Genomic DNA, 12,460 nt, shown 5'->3' with positions numbered 1-12,460 from the left:
ACTTAAAGGGGGCTTATAAGAAACATGAGGACAGGCTTTTTAGCAGGGCCTGTTGCAACAGGATAAGGGCTAATGGTATTAAAGAGGGTAGATTTTCAGATTAAAGAAATTCTTTACTGTGAGGGTGGTGAAGCACTGGAACAGGTTGCCAAGACAGGTTGTGGATGCCCCCTCCCCAGAAGTGTTCAAGGCCAGGTTGGATGGAGCTCTGAGCAACCTGGTCTAGCGGAAGATGTCCCTGCTCGTGGCAGGAGGGGTTGGAACCAGATGATCTTTACGGTCCCTTCCAATCCAAATCATTCGTTGATTCTATAATGTCTATCTATGCCCATCCATGTAGACTGGCTACCGGCTCAGGCTCACTCTCTCTTAGTATTAAGCTAAAGGAAGAGTTTACTTTTCCTAGATGTCCTCCAAAGGCACTGAAGAGAGGCAGTTCCCTAGGGTGATTTGATTTGGCCAACCTGAAGCTTACTGCATGTGCTTCCTTCTAGGCACAAAAAGGGAGACTCCAGAGCTGCTTCTGTAAGTGTCTAACACCACAAGGGACAAATCCAGACTGGCCTGTCCTAGAAGATGCATGAGTTGGTACTAGCAGTGAAGTCAAGCAGATGGCTTTCTCACCTTATCTCCTCAAGGATGAAGCAATTACATCAAAGCACAACCCCCACTTCCCAGCTAAACAAAAAACTACCCTGGAGAGAGAAATTATTTATTGTTACTTTATTAACAATGTAGCTTACAACTGTTTCAAGTAAAAAGGGGATTTATTTCATTTTGAATAAAAATTAAAATATAACTCTGAATATAGATTTTCACTTATTTACATGAAAACATATATACAGAATAGAATCTTACAACAAACTAACAACATGCCCTTTGCCCTGTCAACTTTAAAAAGTAAAAACACCAGCATTGATTGATTTATCTGTATATATATATATACACATACATATACACACACACATATATACATATATATACACACATACATATTTGTAACACACCAAAGGGATTATATACACAAAGTTTGAATCAAATACTCAGTACAAACTGGAATGCAAAACAATTCAAAGGTTTCCAACGTGCATCACCACGAATGGACCGTAACTGCTGGTTGTGAGGCTAATTTCTGCTGTTCCTTAAGAGACAGGAGGGCTTAAGTGCTTGCCTTGTCCTACCATGGTACGCGAGAAGATTAAACTCCCTTCAAAGCCTGCACTTGAGACTTTCACCTCTGTTGGGCCATACTGCAGTAAATGCCTGGCTGTACTTGACATCCCTACCTGTGTACATGAAAGCGTCGTCATACCACTCCCCAGGTGAGTGTTTTCTAGCAAGCAGGTCCCTGAAAGTGAAGGCTGCTGGAATAACTGCACATGTTGGCACATCCTGACTAGGTTTGGCGGAACAAGGATTGGGAAATTGAACGCATACATATATAAGCAGATAAAATGTCCATAATCTCCAATGGGACTGGAGCAGCGACAAGCAGGTGGGGTGATTTGGGATTGATCATTTTCATCCTGTCACTTCATAACACAGAGCTCAGGTTTTAGCCTTTGACACTTCCTATGGAGGTCTTAAAGGTGCAAGAGGAGGTTCTTGAGCCCCCAAGCCCAGAAGACTCACAGGAGCTGGGTACAAGGAAGAAAGACTGATTTTCCCTACTATCCAGCCAAGCAGCCTAGAGAAGGCACCTGAGCCAAATCCCTGAATCTCCACAGGTGAAACAAAATACAAACCTGCCAGCATTGTATTGCCATCTTCTTTCCTTCCTCTCACCTGGCCCCTGCTAGGACTCAAAGCATCTTTGCTATGAACAAAACTCAAAGAAGCCTTCAGGAATGATGCTCATGGACCATAGCTGGCACGTAGCTAAGTGGTGAACTTGGCAGTGTCAGGTTTACAGTTGGACTCAATGATCCTAAAGGTCTTTTCCAACCTAAATGATTCTATGACTGATTCTATGATTCCCTGTTGTGAGAGGTCCCTCTCCACAAAGATATCTCAAGCCCAGAACTCCAACCTCTCTCTTTTCCTGAAACCCTCTTTTCCCTCTCCCACATCCTAGACAGACATGAAGGCCAGGAGTGCCTGTAAGTAGGTTGCCACATGGCAACCAACCTGCTGCATTAGGCTACTTGGGCTACACGACCTATCCAGCAACAGCATCCCTGGAAACATCTGTCCTGCCACGGCGCGCTGTGAGGAACATCTGCCCTTCAGGCTGCACAGACTCCTTCAACAAGGTGTTGAAGCAAGATCTCCTTGTCTCACTTGACCTAACCGCTTGTAAACAGAGTTCTCCCATGCTCATCTACAGTGTGATGATGGACAAAAATTTATTTTACTGGTATGCTCCACCATGGACCATTAGAGAGGCTGGAGTTTTATATCAGGAACATGACATCTTTTTCAAGGTAAGAATTAACATGAAAGACTAGAACAAGGGAAAGGCCATGAGTATTTAAAACTATGACCCATGTTGTTTCTGTGCAGTTCACGTGTCTTCTTCTGCAAGCGAATTCCAGTGCATGGCACCAAACCATTGCAAAACCACCCTTCTTCTGCAGGACGGCTGACATTTAAAGGACTACTGGGCTGCAAAACTCTCATTTTTGATGACTGGCTCGTATGCTAAGTGCCACCATTAAGATCATTTGCACTTCTTGCTGGAGTATTGTACCAAAGAATAAATGGGAATACTAAATGCTTCTGCTCCTTTATTGGGAGTGCATGAGCACCTAAGGACACAAGCCCTCTCTTACTAAGTCTTGAAGATTTCAGCTGGATTTCTGCTTGCTAGGAGAAGGAGGGGGTTAAATTTTACGTTAAATAACTGCACATTTTTTGACTTCTAAGTGAAAAAAATTGGTCCCACAGCCCACACATCTGTGAAAGCCCTTCCACTAGCCTCAGGTACTTCTGCATGAAATCCTGAGAAGTAGATTCCCTTAGTTCTGGGTCAGCTCATATACTGAAGAGTATTGTTGAGGGGAAAATATACATGCATTCAAATTTTGAAAGAGTTTTTACATAAATATACTGTATAAAACTTCTTCAAAACTCACAATTGGGTGGGGAGGCATTTGATGAGTGTATCTGAGTTTAAAATTTTAATCTACAGCCACAAGAAAAAAAATAAAATCCTAATGCTTAACATAGCAGATTTCAGAAAATATTTCCTGTACAGAAAATATTTCTGGGAGTAGGGAATCAGCTTTGTAATCCCAAACAATGTAAAATGCAGTGTGACATATCTTAGCACCAAAATGCAGCCCTTGAGACTGTATTTATCCACATGTAATAAAGCTGGTTCTAATGGTGTTCAGTTGCAGTATGCTCTTCTCTTTTGGCACCTGAATTTGGAAATTGGAGGAACAGTCAGAGTTCATCATTTTCGCGACACACTGCACCAGAAAAGTAAAAAGTATGTGAAGTGCCCTGATGCTACTGAGCTTCTAAAACATTGAGATGGCACTGCAGCTCTGCCAAATTCAGTTTTGTGCCGTGAAAAGATGAAGGCAAGCATTTCAGGTGACCAAATGTCGATTATGGCAGCCCAGCAGTGTCTGGTTTGCCTTCAAAGAGCTGAGATGGTGTTTGCTCCACACTACACGACCGGGGACTGCAAAAAGTTGCAGGTGAAAGCCAAGGAATGGTGACTTTCCAGTTTAAGGCAAATTAGCTGTTTACCCAGTGTGAAATATTAATAGGTTTTAGGTGTCTAACCTACTGAGAAACTTTGCAAATCCTAGCAGACATTCAAATACCTCTGACAGTGTGGGTCAGGCCATCTCGGCTAGGACATCCATTTGCTAGATGCTTCACTAAGGACAGGGTACGTAACCATTTGACCTGATTTCAGTGGTTACTGAAAGCACACACTTATAGGAGGTTTTCTGCACCCTGCAGGATCAAATCATGGAGGGCTATTGCATATGGTTAACATGGTGGAGTTGGAGATCCTGAAATCCTTGTTGGAGCTGAGAGGCCATCACGTCTCTGAGAGGTAGAAAAAGCCAGGGTTTGGTCATCCTGGCATTGGGAAAAAAAATGGGAGTGTGGATGGGAGCTGTGTTTTTGAGCTGGAAAGGGAACAACAGCTCTGAAAGCAAAGAGAACATTTTTCTTCAAGGTGGAAGAGGAGCATTCATGCCAGCAGGAGAAAGGCAGGACAACCAGCCAGGGAACCGTGGACATTCCCCTAAGTTAATGCTTTAATCCAATTTCAGAAACTGGTGCTTTGGGCCTGCAGACTGAGAATTGGTTGATTCTGTCAAGGGAAGTGATGAGGGGGTTGGGAAGGGAGCAGGGACCTGCCCATGGATCTGTTCAACCTGACTGAGTGCAAGTTCAAAAGAAGCCAGTGCAGATGAAGATGGGCAGGTACCACACACTCTTCAATCCCCCACTTCTGCTCCAGAAATGCCCATCCATGGTCCTATGCCTGAAGACAGGCCAGTAATGGGTGCCTGCGCACTCTTCTTGTGGGAGCAAAGTGGTCTGTGTGAATGTGCTGAAGTGCAGTACCCAACAGCAGTGTTGCTCCTCAGCCCTTGGTAATGGTGTTGGATAATCATGAGTTCAGCACTCCACACTGGTGGCCTTTTGTAGTTGATAACACAGTAAACTTCAGGCCTGTACACCAAATAAAGGACAGGGCAGGGAGAAGATGTGGCTTCACCAATGTCATCAGTGTATCTGTGAAGTTGCAGCAGCTCTGAATTTAACTCAGAACCAGGGCTGGACCAAAAAAACCCTCCAGTAGCTTATACTTCTACATTGCAAAGTAAAGTGATATTTTACCCTAGCAAGATCGAGTTTCCAAGCAATCTCCTTTGAATGACATTACTCCAAAGCCTTGCAACATTCCAGAATTGAAATGAAGTCCAAGCAAGAGTAAGTAGTTCTTTCTGATCTCTGCTCAAGCTGTTAAGTGACAATCTGAGCATATTGTCCAGTTAAACTATGTCCATTTTCCACTTGCTTAAGAAATTGTCTAAGAAGGTCAGCTCCAGCTCTTCTGGAAGGCAATCAGTGCAACAGACAACAATAGCCCAATCCCCTATTTCTTCCCAACCTGAAGACTAAAAGAAATAATAAAGCATTTACCACACATGGTAATTTTAGGATAAAGATTTCAGGTTATCATCTCCTCCGCAAGGACAGAGAGTGATAAGTGACACGACATTGAAGAATAAACTGAAAGACAAGTGGTGAGGATAGAGAAACCTGAGGAAATAAAAGAGCCGGCGCAAGATAAAATTAAAACTTTTTGTTGTTGTTGTTTAATAAGTGAATTTTAAATACGATTTAACTTCCCTGAACAATCAGTAAAGACCCCCATGTGGTGGGCTCAATGCTTCACCCATACCCTGCTTGGCCAACATCAGAGCTGGTTGCTCTCAGAGTCTGTGGCTGGCTGCTCCCTGACTGTGCCTCCACAAGTAGTTAGCTGCCATAGGAATATCTACAGATACAGGGTTGATGGAAAAAACAATGACGTTTTTGCAATGTGTCCCAGGAAGTGTTAAATGTCTCTGACACATCCCAGTAGCCAGAAACTCCAAGAACATCAGAGCAGCAAAGGATGCTCAGAACAAGGTGGATGTGGTAAGTAAAGGATCAGTGCTGGGATGCTCTAGCAAACAGCCATTCTGCTTCCCGTCCTTGAAACGTCCTCATACACCAGTTCTCCGGACAGCAGTCTTTTGGGAGCTATCTCCTACTGACAGACGTTATACCAGCCATCGGAGGGACTGGGCTGAAGCAAGGAGGAGCTGGTAGAAGCACCCTCTCTGTTCTTCTCAGCTGTGCTCTCATTTGGCTGGGCACAATCCTTTTGTCTTCAGAGACAAAATAAGGAGCGTTTTTAGGGGATTCTAAGTGATCCAAAGTAGTTTTCAAGCCAGCTGCATGGACACAGCCCACTGCTACTGTCAGTAGGAAATCCAGTCTAAAATCCAGTTTCTTAATGTCTGCACCACTACAGAACCCTGTTCCTGGATTTCTGAGAAACAAAAGCAAACTATTTGATGCTGATGTGACTACTTGTCCTTTCATTTGATTAAAACTTGAACAACAAGATCTTCAGTACATGACAACAGCTGACAACAGATCCAGTCCTGCTGACCTCCCATATAAGAAAATTTTTGATGAAGTCTCAGGAGTTGACAGCTTCTGGCCCAGCCTCCAGCAGCTGCACCCATCACATTCCTCAGTGGCAAATCGTGAAACTCGCTGACAGACAGACTAGAAATTCCCCAGTGATGCACGGCAAACAGAGTCAATACTTCTTGCCTAACACATGCTCTTGGGTAGATTCAGATGTAGTCCAGAATATTTATTTCTGAGGCTTTCCTTCTTTAATCCAAAGAACTTAAGAAGGAAAGTGATGAAGGAGGAGGCAGCAGCTATAGCCTGGTGTTACTCAGTAAGTTCTTCTGAGAACTTGGGTGTCAGCAGGATTATCTGATCCAAGTTTGCTGTCACCATATGGTACGTGCTTGAGGTGGGGGTTATCTGGCCATAAGCACTGGCTTCAGATTTAGGGCTAGAGATTACATTTCTTTTTGAAGAGGTCTTCACTGAGTGGGCTTTGGCATGACAGCACTGTAACTGAGCTGTGTACAATTTCCAGGCTGAGTTCCCTAAGGCTAGGTAACTGGGGTCTGTTTATGGTTTGAGAACAAAAGTCTGCCAAGGTCAGTGGTTTCTTATGAAATCAGGCTAAATCTCAGCACAAACCACCCAATTCACTTTTTGTGGCAGGGATTCAATTGCACCTTGAAGTCTGAGCAAAATTCAGACTTGGTCCCAGTTTGATTCTTGGTTTTGGGAGAATTTTACACCAATGTGATGCCGCCAACCTCTGCTGAGCTACAGCAGATTCAGGCTCAACACGTGGGACTAATGGGGTCATACATCCTCGCAAAGTGAACGTGAAACACTTCTATAAATACAGCTGAGGCAAACCCAAGGTGTCTGGCCCATTTCTTTACCCTCTCTGGTGCTTACCCTGCTTGGCATGAAGCAAGCCCCCAGTTTCACTAGTCAGGGTGGGACTGGGACAACCTGGGGGCTTTATATTGACTGCGTTGGGCTGGATCCTCAGCTGGTCTAAAGCACTGCGGCACACACAGCCTTGAAAAACTGAAGCTTTTTATTTCCACCTAGCAACCAGATTCATGAAGGTGCAAATGAAACCAGCATTCACTCCACAGTCTCATCATTAAATCTGAATAGCTTTTTTTTTGCATCCTGTGGGGCTCAACGTCAGGTCTTTAAAGTAACTTGGATTTAAGAGGATGGGCTTGACGACGAAAGCTTTCATGCACGTTCCTGTACAAGAATGCAGTACTGCACAGATCCCATCACAGAGACTTCAGCTTATTGTGCACAGCCAGCGCAGCTCAGGATGCGTTACAGTGCTCTAGGTCCTGTTACAGCCCTGTCAGTTCGCTGCAGCTTCGCCTGACACCGTACAGAGACCATGGGTTGAGTCCTCTTTCATAAATCACTCAAGAACAGCAAATGGCGTATGACTCGTATAACATTTTTTCCTTTTGTAAGACTGGAGAGGCAGGAGAAAAAAAGCCCATTGATCACTAAGATCAAATTTGCTGTAAAATCCAGGTAATGCTACAAATCATCACTTACATTTCAATATGAAAGAAGTGTGTCAGAGTCGTCTACAAGAAATATTCATGTCCAGAAATAGACCTAGACAAACCATCATCACCCGAAATGTCCGACCCTGCTCCTTGGGAATGCATCTGCCATCAGTAGCTTTAACGAACAACAAACCATCTGGTCCATGCTGGCCTTGCACCATGGCATAACGGGTTGGTGAGGCTCATGGGCAGAGATGCCAGCAGTCTTTCGGTGTGCTTTACAAGTACAGAAAAAGTAGTTCCATTTGTTGCTTGCTTTCTGTTGTAGGGTTTTTTTCCCCCCCCTACAGATTAATTCCGAGTGCTTCCAATTCCACATGTTCTTGGAAAACGGGAAAAAAAACCCTTGACCAAGTGAAAATGTTAAAAAAGAGGGAGAACAAGGAGTGCAGAAAGAAATGGAGAAGTGCAGTCAGTTGGCGTATTGTGCATAGAAAGCAACTTTTACTCGCTCGATCTGGTGACACAGTTTGATGGCTGGACCAAGCTTCAGCTCCATGCATTCCTGCACCGTGGGCAGTGTCAGCAACAGCAGGGCTTGGCCATCGATGTCCTGGGGAAGAAAAAGACAGGGAAAAGGGTTTTGTTTGTGGACTCTGGAGGGCAGAAAGCATAAGCAGGTCTGGAGAGGCAAGAAGGGAAGTTTGCCCCAAAAACTGAAGGTGGTTTTACCCTCTGCCCTTTCTCCCCCTTTGACACTGCCCACCTCCTTTCTCTGGGACACCTCATGCTTTTCCAGAAGTTGTCTAGTCTGTCTTCCTAGGATCTCACCTAGCCCCCAGTCTGGAAAAAGCCTTCCAGTTGCTGAAATGCTGGACCACCTTCTACAGAAACTCTGCAGGGTCCACGGAGATCTGATTAGTCCCATTTTATGACTGAGGAACTGAGGCAAGGGGGAGGCTGCAGAGAGCACACCATGGGACACAGGAAGGAGCTGAATGGAGAAACTGATGCTGCTCCCACTGCCAAGTCAGATCCTTCCCCCACCTCCTTTAGCCCATGATTTGCTTGGCACAGGTTTACATCTGTGCTGTGTCCTCTGGTCCACGCAGGACCTACCTTGCTCAACATCAGCTGCTAAACAACCAAGACAGAGTGGCCTGGACCACCTGGAGCCCTTGCAATCTCTAACGTCCCAGAATCGTATAGAATGGTGTAGGCTGGCAGGGACCTCCGGAGGTCAGGTCCTTCCCACAGGCAAGCACCAAACTCCATGAACGAGCACCCCAGACAAAAGACTTTTAGTTAAAATCCTGTTATTAGGGATTTCTGTTGGCTTTATGATCCTCTTCTTAAACAAGAGCTCAATGCCTTTTTATTCTTTAATGGACTGAGAAGCAGACGAGCGGGCTACAAAACTGCTACCCTAAGGGGTAACTTAGGGAGGATCAGAGTCCAAGTGCAGAAAAAGCACTGTAACTCACAGGCAAGACAAACTCCCCAGGACAGCCCTGATTTGATAACATTAAACACAAGGAGGATTTGGACACTTTAAGCACAGCTTTGATCAGCACTGTCCACAGCTCAGGTTCTTCCTCCACTGAAGCTTGATGGCATGGCCCACTGCACCAGAGCTTCCTTGCAAATCCCAAGGAAAAAATCCAGTCATCTGTGTTCGATTAAAGTCACCATGAAACCCTTTGGCAAAGGAGAGACGGGGTTGGCTTTCAGGCCCTGGCGTTATTCCAGGCTGATTAACAAACGGTCACAGCACGCTGCGATGCAGCGACCACAGCATCGTGCTACGGAGTGTTTCAGCCCTGCTCCAGACTCACACTTCAGCTTCTCCCGGTCAAAGCAGCTGTACTCAGGTACAGAGTTATTCACTGTGAAGAATCAGAGTTTCAGTGTGCAGGTGGCCATACCACTGACTGCCATCGGCTATGGCCTAATTAACCACACTTGCTTCTTCCTAACTATGATTTCTTAGCACTGCCCTTTATGCAGTGGCTGTCACTCATTAGCCAAGGAATGGCTGGGTTTTTTTTTACACATTCACACTGACTTGAGACGAAGAGCATTGCCTTCTGCTCCTGCAAACCTACCTGCTTAATGCAGAGATGCTTGGCATCTCCTAAAATTAGGTCATCCAAGGGCCTGACTAACAGATCTTCAGAGGAAGATCTTCACAGAATCACCGAATCGTAGGGGTTGGAAGGGGCTACTGGAGTTCATCTAGTCCAACACCCCTGCCAAAGCAGGTTCACTTACAGCAGGCTGCACAGGACTGCTTCCAGGTGGGTTTTGAATGTCTCCAGAGAAGGCGACTCCTTCTGTAGATGGAAAGTAGGTGTCTACATACTTGGAGCATCTACGTGTTGGTGCCAAAATTCAGGCAGCCAGGTTTGGGTTCAAGCAGCAGTTATCTGCTTCCCAGACCTATATATTAAAACAGGGTGGAACTCATGTGGCCAGGAGATGCAGCTTGCCAGGTAACAAATAACCACTATCTGTTGGTACAGTGAGACGCCTGTGTAACACCAGAACAGCGCTGTGGATCTTGGCATGAACAAGAAAGGTCTAAATCTCCTGCTTTTCACAAGCACTCTGCCTGGAGTGTTTCTGATCTCTCTGAGGATCTGGCAAGGCTCTGACTCAAGTTTCCAAGGGTTTCCCTGCCTTGCCAAAATTTGTGCTATACCTTGATCTGAGGGGATCTAAAGTCTGGTCATAATCTCTTTGTCAAAGCTCAGGGTACAGCTCGCAAGGTGGTTTGTACTGTTCTTTTTATTTATTTTTTTTTTTTTTGGTGATGTAAGTACCACAGACACAAAGAGAACGGTTACATGAAGACCTCTACCTGCTCCTGAAATATTTTGGCAAGGGGTGCACAGTCAGTCAGTTTAATAAACCTCACGACATCAGTCACGGTCCACTCCAATGGATTACTGTCCAAGATGAGCTTCTCTTCCTCTTCTTGCTTAATTTCCTACAAAAACGAAATGCTCTCATAAAGAAAACTGCTTTTGGTGGAGAACAAGGGCAAGGATGCCCTCCTCGGATGAGGAAGGCTTGGCACCAAAGGTTAATTTAGGACGAATACTGCTATTAATTGGGAGTGAAAGCCTATGGACATACTCACTTCTTTGACTTGCGTGCACTTCTCCGCCTCGCCGTAGGAGTGGGGCTGCGGTCTCCGGCTCCGTCGGGCTCTCTCTGTGGGAGGAGGTCTGTCCAACTCGGTGCTGCTCCGCAAGGTAACTGCTCGCCGGGGCCTGGCCGAGGGGACCTCGGCGGAGGAGGTATCTGTCTGGTCATCCCGGAGCTCTGAGCTGGTTTCTTCGCTTCCCGTCTCATCCTCCAGCACGTCCGGCTCGTCCTCTTCGCTCTCCTGCTCAAAGACCAGCACAGAAACAGCATCCAGGCTCAGAGATTAATAGAGCAGCAGATTCAAAGGCACTGGGTCAAACTGCATGCCCATGCCCATGCAGGTCCAGGGTAACATTTATTTTAACACAATTATCTCATTTTCATTACAGTGCTAAGTAGATTAGCCCTCAATTTAGATTTGTTACAAAATGTAGAAGAAAATAGTACACGGTGGACAAATCCTTTTTCTGTTTCTTACAAAAGGTCAACAGCAATAACTCATCTGGCATAAAATGTTCCTCTGCTGGGCTTGCCTCTCAAACCTTGTGGCAGGGCAGATGTGCTTGAGAAGGAGAAATGGAAAACACTAAAAGGATAAAATGAAACTCAGGTTGCTTGAGATGAAATAAAATCAGAAACAGGTCTGAATTTAAACCTTCCCCTTGCTTCAAATTGTCATGGGTGTCACTTGTATGGAATGGAAAGAAATTTTGGTGCCTTTTAAGAATATCTAGATGTACAAGTGCATCCTTGTACTTGATTTCTCAGCTGGCATTTCTGTAAAACCCAGAACAGAGCATTTCACCCAGATTTCCCTGCTTTCAGGCCAACACCTAACTGCTGAAGGTGAAGCACAAATTTCCATTTAAAGCATATTATACCAGATTCTTGTTATTTCTGTCACACAGAGCTTTCAAGCACACACCAACGGATGGAAACTGTGTATTTTGAACTTTATATATACGTCAGTGGCCCAAACGGCTTCGACAGCTTAGCTCTGATCAAAGCATGAGCATGTATCCAAGCCATATGCTCAGGTCTTAAGTGAAAGAGCAGTTTTGGACAGTTAATTATATTGGCTGAAAGGTTGAAAAACTTGGCTAATGGTTGATTTAGGCTTGAGTTTAAATTCCTTTGAAGCAGGTATAATTTAAAGAAATGAAGCAGAACTACACCTAAATGAGAACCAAGTCATGAAGATGCAAGCAATCAACTGAAAGCTGACTAAAATATCCCCCTCCAGCTAAAGTAGAGGGAATTTAAGTAAATCAGTTTTATTTCACATTGCACAAAGCAGCAATCACTGGCACTCAGCTGAGGAAGTGAAATCACACATGAGCTTTGTGATTACCATGATGGGCAAATCACCCAGGAACAGTCCACACAGAACTAAGTCTGATCGAGGTTGCATTTGGACACAAATCATTGCTGAAGCTGGGACTCTGTCATATCACACAGCATACTGGAAAGACTGAAGCCTCAAATACCAAATATTTGGGACACAAACCATTTGCTTGTTTTCTAAAGCTTCTAGAACATCTGTGAGCCAAAAATATTACGAAAGTTTAATGAAAAAATAAAAGCCCTTGAAACCACACTGGAACCTGAGTTGTTATTATTTATTATAATACTCAGAGATCTTAGACATGGATCACAAACCTCCTTCACTCTGTCAGATGCTGTGCAAAGCA

General features: G+C 44.7%; 1 protein-coding gene across 2 annotated transcripts in view; it reads right to left on the bottom strand.

Moving 5' to 3' along the window:
- Positions 1 to 857: 857 nt before the first annotated feature.
- The window catches only part of SFMBT2 (Scm like with four mbt domains 2), a 125,713-nt gene continuing 114,110 nt past the window's right edge, over positions 858 to 12,460 (bottom strand). For both annotated transcript variants that reach the window (XM_075428530.1, XM_075428532.1), the window contains 3 exons: positions 10,762 to 11,010; positions 10,480 to 10,608; positions 858 to 8,232 (listed from right to left, as the gene is read on the bottom strand). In XM_075428530.1, the coding sequence (XP_075284645.1) occupies positions 8,092 to 8,232; positions 10,480 to 10,608; positions 10,762 to 11,010 (519 nt within the window). In that variant the 3' untranslated portion in view covers positions 858 to 8,091. The remainder of the gene's footprint in view (positions 8,233 to 10,479; positions 10,609 to 10,761; positions 11,011 to 12,460) is intronic.

Source organism: Opisthocomus hoazin, chromosome 8 (assembly GCF_030867145.1).
Source record: "Opisthocomus hoazin isolate bOpiHoa1 chromosome 8, bOpiHoa1.hap1, whole genome shotgun sequence".
Classification (NCBI taxonomy): domain Eukaryota; kingdom Metazoa; phylum Chordata; class Aves; order Opisthocomiformes; family Opisthocomidae; genus Opisthocomus; species Opisthocomus hoazin.
Note: the sequence above shows the minus strand (reverse complement) of the source record. Positions and strands in the feature narration are given on the sequence as shown.